This window comes from Nematolebias whitei, chromosome 9, assembly GCF_014905685.2.
Source record: "Nematolebias whitei isolate Nwh7 chromosome 9, NemWhi1, whole genome shotgun sequence".
NCBI classification, from domain to species: Eukaryota; Metazoa; Chordata; class Actinopteri; order Cyprinodontiformes; family Rivulidae; genus Nematolebias; species Nematolebias whitei.
This window is the reverse complement of record NC_056506.1, coordinates 12,189,299-12,196,322: the sequence shown is the minus strand read 5'-3', so window position 1 is coordinate 12,196,322 and position 7,024 is coordinate 12,189,299. Positions and strand designations below refer to the sequence as shown.

The window sequence follows — 7,024 nt, the reverse complement described above, 5'->3', positions numbered from 1 at the left end:
CAATCATCTCCTTTGTCTTCTTCACATTGATGTGAAGGTTATTCTCTCTGCACCAGCTCTCCAGGTGTTCCACCTCTTGCCTGTAGCTGGACTCATCATTGTTTGTGATGCATCCCACCATCGCTGTATCATCTGCAAACTTTACAATGTGACAGCCTGGATGGGTAGCTGAATTAACAAGAATTAACAAGAATTTAATAAGATTAACGCTTAAAAACAATTATTTGTTTCCTCGACTTTATAGTAAAGGTGTGCTGCAGTCTAACATTTGCTTAATAAAAGGACTTTAACGGTCAAATCAGCTTCACTGCCTCAGTGCTCCGGGAGCAGACAGGGAGGGGAAAAAAGGGAGGAACGCTGCACGTTTCTTCGAAATTTAACAAGAAAAACACCTAAAACAATTGTTTGCTATAATTTCAAGCAAAAAACAAACAAAGATGTGTGTCAGTTGAACTTGTACTTAATAAATGCACTTCACTGGTCAAATTAGCTGCATTTCACCGGGGCTGTGCAGCGAAATGAAGCTGGTTTGACGGTTGCTTCAGGCAGCGTGCAGAACAAAGGTGGCAGACTGTGGCAAGCCAACTGTGCCATTAGTAGCTGGTGAAGATCCTCAGTCATCCAGGACATGGTAAATTCAAAAAAGTTCAAGACAAAAACGAAGTATAAAGGAAAGTACAGTATTTTCCGCCTTATAAGTCGCAGTTTGTTGAATAATTTACGTCCTGCGACTTATAGGCCGAAGCGACATATTTATGGATTTTGTCCCATATTTTTAAACCAATTTTTGGCTGAGATATGACCGTTTTCATTCATTCTGACCAAAACAAAAATTGAGCAGTACCATTTTCCACTTGATGGCAGCAGAGTAGTAGTAGCAGTAAGGCATGCTGTTGTATCATGTAATGGGTAAACGGGCTATAATGACAAATTCAAAAACAACTGGACTTTATTCATTATACTTTACTTTATACTTTATTGGTTTTTTTTCTTGAAGTTGTTTGAATTTACCATGTCCTGGATGACTGAGAATTTTCACCATTTATTAATGATACAATTTACTTGCCTCCTCACCTTTGTTCTGCTCGCTGCTTGGACGCCTGTTAAACCAGCTGCACGGCTCCAGCAAAATGCAGCTAGTTTGACCATTAAAGTGCGTTCATAAAGTAAAAGTTTAACTGAGACACACCTTTGCTATAATTTCAAACAAACAAATAATTGTTTAGGTGCTTTCATTGTTAAATTTTGGAGAAACTGGCCACATTTCTCCTCACTTTTCCTCCCTCTGCACTCTCCCAGAGCACCAAGGCAGCAAAACTACTTTTGAAATTCAGCTAATTTGACTATTAAAGTGCATTTATTAAGCAAACTTTAGACTGAGACACACTTTTGCTATAATTTTGAGCAAACAAATAATTGTTTTAAAGTGTTAATCTTGTTAAAGTCCTCCTGTGCACGCTCCCGTGGCCACCATTCGGCAGCTCATGAATTTTTGGCACAACACCGCCCACATTTCCGCGTTGTCAGCAGTGACGCGTAACAAACGCGACGCGTCAGCGGTAACTCATAATTGATGCGACGTATACAGCGAAGTAACATATTTATGGATTTTTCCACTTTATTAGGCAAATATGAACTGATGCAACTTATAGGGCGGAGCGACATGTACCGCGGAAAATACGATTTAATAAAGTCCAGTTGTTTTTATCTTGAACTTTTTTGAATTTGTCATTATAGCCACTTTTACCTATTACATGACACAACAGCATGCCATACTACTTTGCTGCCATCTAGCGGCTGAAAATGGTCGTGTTCAATTTTTTCCAGTCAGAATGAATGAAAACGATCATATCTCAGCTAAAAATTGGTTTCTAAATATGGGAAAAAAAAATCCATAAATATGTCGCTTTGGCCTATAAGTTGCAAAGTATGCAAATTATGCAAAAAAACACAACTTATGGGGCAAAAAATATGGTACTGGTACTACTATTCCTACTTCACAGTTTTTCACTTATCGCGGGGCTTCAGGGTATGGATCCCCCGCAATAAACGAGGGACTACTGTATATTGAAATGAATAAATATACAAATTAGGTGAAGACATCATCAAGAGCCATTTAGGACAGCCAATAGCCACTTTCCTTACTGAGAAGTTGACAACTGTGCTTCCCTCACCTGCCACCACCTGGCATCAATGTCACCCGACCTTGACAGTCCTCCCCATTGGTGGTAGGTACATGTGGAGGTGACATCCTGTTATTCGATCCCCAGCCATCCCTACATGTTGTGGTGTCTCTGAGCAAGACACCTAATCCTTAATTTCTCCCGGGTGCTTACACAGCTGCCCACTACTCCACCTGGGCGTATCTCAGGTGGGATAGGTTAAATGCAGAGAACTAATTTCACCATTGTATACAATGATGACAATCTCAAAACTTCCCTTCTCTGGCCTACAAACTCACTGGGGGCCCCAAGACGAGCTGGAAAATGTTGCTTAGGAGAGGGGAAGTGTCTGGGTTTCATTCCTGAACCTTTTGCCTTGGCTACTCGATTACAGATAGGTGGTAGAACATGGAGATGGAGCTCTCTGTTAAAGTAACAACATTCAAAATGTTCTGCCTTAAAAAGTGATAGAATACAGTGTTTCCCCTAGTTAGCTTGCCATGGCGGGGTGCTCATCTCATCCATGATTTTTGCTGATGGGGGGGCGGAGACATGTCTGAGTGCAGCTTGTACTAACAGTTTTTGAGCGGGGGCAGGGGTGTTAAACATGAGGGAAGAAGCAATGTGAGTGCTGCCTTGTGCTTTTTTGCTAGAGAGCCTGTATTTTGTGCCGCTACCTTAGTGATATTTTAGTGACGGGTGGGGGTGGGAGGGGCAAGTTCAATTTGGTAGGTGGGGTGCTCAGTTTTGTTGGCGGGGTGGGGCACCCCACCTGTATAATGGTAGGGAAACACTGGAATAGATTCAACGTTGCATCTTAACAGTGCCTCTGTTTAAGGTGTGTTTAACAGTACTGATGGTGTCAGAATCTGCCTCTGTGGACATTAACTCCACATGATGCTGATGTGTTTCAGGCAGCCATCCAGTCTCAGTTAGATGGTGTACGGACTGGACTGACCCAGCTGCACAGTGCCCTGCTGGATGTCAAAGACATCCAGAGCTCTCTGGCTGATGTGAGTAAAGACTGGAGGCAAAGCATCAACACTATTGAGAACTTAAAGGATGTGAAAGATGCTGTGGTTCAACATAGTCAGCTGGCCTCTGCTGTGGAAAACCTCAAAAACATTTTCTCAGGTAAGTTGAGTCAGTCTTTTCTAAAATGTGAGGGAATGAGTCTCATTAATGATTGGAGCTTTTGTCTCGTCTACCTGTGTTTCCTTGTTGTTTTGCCAGTGCCAGAGATTGTGCGGGAAACACAGCAGCTGATCGAGCAGGGCGAGCTGCTGCAGGCCCACAGGAAGCTGATGGAGCTGGAGTGTTCACGAGACGACCTCATGTACGAGCAGTACCGTATGGACAGCAAGAACACCAGTGACATGAACCTCATCTCGATCTACTTTGAAGATGTAAGTTCAGCTATTTAAACACTGAGTCCTTAAACATGTTTACTCTCCTTGAAGTGCTCGTGACATGCATTTTCTACAAACATAACAAATGGGAGAAATCATCTTGATATAAAGGGATTATTTGTTTACCAACACGGCGGATGCGTGTGCAGCCAGTCTGCAGAAAGAGCCAGTGTCTTGTGCGAAATTCTGTTTCCCTTTATCAAGAGGGCGCACAGAGGCAGATCCAACTGTCTTCACAGCTCTACTCATAGATTTCTTGGTATTAAAAACTATAAATACACGATGTCTTGGTGGGTGACTGATATTTGTCAGGCTAAACTGAACGTGACAAAAATTGTATAAAAACCTCCCCCCCCAAAAAACGTTTTTCGCTCAGCGATTAAAAAAAAAAAAAAAAAAAAAATCACATATATACACACAAAAAAAGAAAACACAAAACTGTAAGAAAACCCCCACACAAGACCAGGTTTATTTGTTGCTCATTTGAGGTTTTATATTTATTTATTTATTTATTACCTGGAGCTGTCGATTAAAATGAAAATTACAACCGTGACAGCATATGCGTCGCAACCATTATATGTGAAGGGGACAAGTCCCCCCCACATTAAAAAAATGTTCATTTGGACCCCCCACTTTTACTATGAAACATTAGTTCAGGTGGCGCAGTTTCTCTTTCTTCGTGAACGAATCCATTCCACTTGATTAATAGGAGAATACTCAATCTAATAAAACTCCACTCCAGGTTTTCCAGGTTACCTCCACCTCTACACACAGAGCAGAAACTGTGCAGGCAGCCGCTGCTGAGTCTCCTGCTTCGGTAGAAAATGCGCACAGGTGCAGGAGATGGAGACACCTCTGTGTTGCTCACTCGCCAGTTTAGCAGGTTAGTGCAGGCAGTTGTTGACCAGGGGGTTGATCATAAACATATATTCATGTTAGGAGGATTCTTGAGTGCAGCGCTACGTCTATAGCATGTTCTCTTAGTAGTAACTGTGACGCTGTAAGACGCTGCAGGTGTAAGAGACGCTGTGTGTTCAGGTGCATTAAAGTTTAAATGTTTTTAAAACCCCACACCTTATTGTCCTCAAGCTTCATGAGAAACATCATTTAGATGAGTAGTGTTGAACACAAGTAAATAAGTCCAGTGGTGATGTTTTTTATTTCTCTATAAACACAAATTTCCTCCCAGGCTCTCATTGAGGTGGCAGCTTCTGTTTCTCCTCCCCCGTTTTTTTCCTTCTTCCTGCTCTGCTCTCTGTCTGTCTGAAGCGCCTGGGTCTCATCTCCCGAAAATAAATTAAGAAGATTATGGATTTGGTATCGTGGGCGTTCAACTCTATTGATAAGATTTTTTCATCAAAACGACAAGGTCCTGGGGAACCGGCATGTCCAGCTGAGACTCACACTGTGGGGTACGTCATGGATTTGTGGGGAGTGTGGCAGCTGATGTGCATCACAGTTTTGTCTCAAGAGGATGTTGAAGCCGTTTACATATTTGGTTTTATGATAGCAGGGACCCTGCTTTTTGGCATCGGCGGGGCTCTGTTTTATCGACTTTTGAAGAAGACATCGGGAGCAGTTTTGGCCATGGAAAAGCTTCCGGGTCAGTGTGAAGGTCTGGTACTCGCTGTGGCAACTTTAAATCGTCTGGTCTATGAGCTTAACCGTAAGGTGGAGGCGATTGAGAATCGCAGACCACCTGCGGCTTCTGGGACTCGTCAGCATGGTGGGTTCGACCTTGAAGGAGACTCATAGCATGGATCAATGGAATGTAATCCCACATTTAGGCATTTTCGGAACCAGAACGCCCAGATGGACTCAAGGCTGAAGAAAAAAAAATTTGTCTGCCTGAAGAAAAAACAAAAGTCAAGCTTATCAAATCTGACTCCCAATGGCTTCGGAGACAGGCTGACTATCAAATTTCTCCTCGGACATGAGTACCCAAGGACAAAAGCTTCATCTATCTCCCCCCCCGAGAACTTTCTGTGCAAGCTTATCAGAACTGCTGGCTGGAACAACATCTTCAGAAACTGTGGCTGATCTGAAAAAACGCTCATTGACAAATCTCAACACCTCGATGTCAAATGCAAATGTATTCTTGTTTTAATTGTGCTTGCTGGTAGAGTTTTTTGATGTCTCAAATCGTGTCCTGATAGACAAGATGTGAAAGATCTTTTTTTGTAATACCACTGTCTACCCTCATGTTTCTCCCTCTTTTCCTATCTAAGATTATTATCCGATAAGGATAAAATGGCCGCGCTCTCCTGTAGTTGCAACTTCGTGCACTCCGCCCATCTTTCGGACGACTGTACATACATATTCGCGTTGTACCTCAGTGCAATTCCAATAAAGTTTATTCTGATTCTGAAATAGTGCAGATCTGACGCTCTGTATTAAAGTGTATTAAAGTTAAAATGTCTCTAAAACCCACAGCTGAATTTGCACAAACTTGGTGAGAAATATGCTTTAAATGTGTGGAATTAAAGCAAATCTACAGTAGGTGAAATTTTGCTTTTTTTTGTACATTAGTGTACATTTCTTTTGCGCACGTGCACACACATACACACATCTTTGTGTCCCCCCCACATTACGGATGCTTCTGACGCCCTTGCGTGACAGATTATGTGGACTCGTTTTACCGAGAAATCTATGAGAAGCGCAGTGAAAACGGTCAGACCCGCCTCTGTGCGTGTTATTTTTATTTTGTTTTTTATTTTATACATTTTATTACATGATGTTGAAAAGGTGACTAGTTGCTGCTCATTTAATCTTAAGAAGAACCATGAATACTATTATCAAGTTCAGCTTCACAGCATGTGGCGTCCAGTCCTGCAACTTTGTGATTTGGATCCAGCAGGATAAACTCATGCAGCCAGAGATGATCAAAGGATGAACACAGTCCTCCACATAGATGAACAGTTATTCATACAAAGTAATATTGTAAAAGAAAGAAGCTAAAAACAATCCACTTTGACACATATCATTTATTGTAACTTTTCCTGTCAACATTCAGTTTTAACTTTTTCCTTCAAATCACTGTCTGCACGTTTAAAATAAAGAAATGATTATTTTGTTGTTACTTTTTAATGACAATACTTATATACAAACAAGAAATGAGTTTTTGATGTATCCTTGACTCTTGAATACTTCAACAAGATATTTACAGTTTATTATCTAGGGACCATACAGTCCCAAATGTTTAACGCTGCACACACAATTACATTGTCATCTAATAGATAGATTAGAGGTTTCAAAGTCTGAGACATAACAGGGAGACAACTTCTCAAAATTTTGGAAATGTCACATTGAGTTACATTAAATCTGAACGCAATATCCTTGTTGGTGAGCCCTAAATGCAGTTTTCATGAGGATGGCTAATATGGTCCATTGTTTGGAGTGAGCTAAGACACACACACACACACACACACACACACACACACACACACACACACA

The 7,024-nt window shown here is 41.5% G+C and overlaps 1 protein-coding gene across 1 annotated transcript in view; it reads left to right on the top strand.

Moving 5' to 3' along the window:
• The first annotated feature begins 2,570 nt into the window (after nucleotides 1-2,570).
• The window catches only part of exoc3 (exocyst complex component 3), a 202,252-nt gene continuing 197,798 nt past the window's right edge, over nucleotides 2,571-7,024 (top strand). The window contains exons 1-3 of the mRNA XM_037681994.1: nucleotides 2,571-2,594; nucleotides 3,077-3,296; nucleotides 3,396-3,568. Of these exons, the coding sequence (XP_037537922.1) occupies nucleotides 2,571-2,594; nucleotides 3,077-3,296; nucleotides 3,396-3,568 (417 nt within the window). The remainder of the gene's footprint in view (nucleotides 2,595-3,076; nucleotides 3,297-3,395; nucleotides 3,569-7,024) is intronic.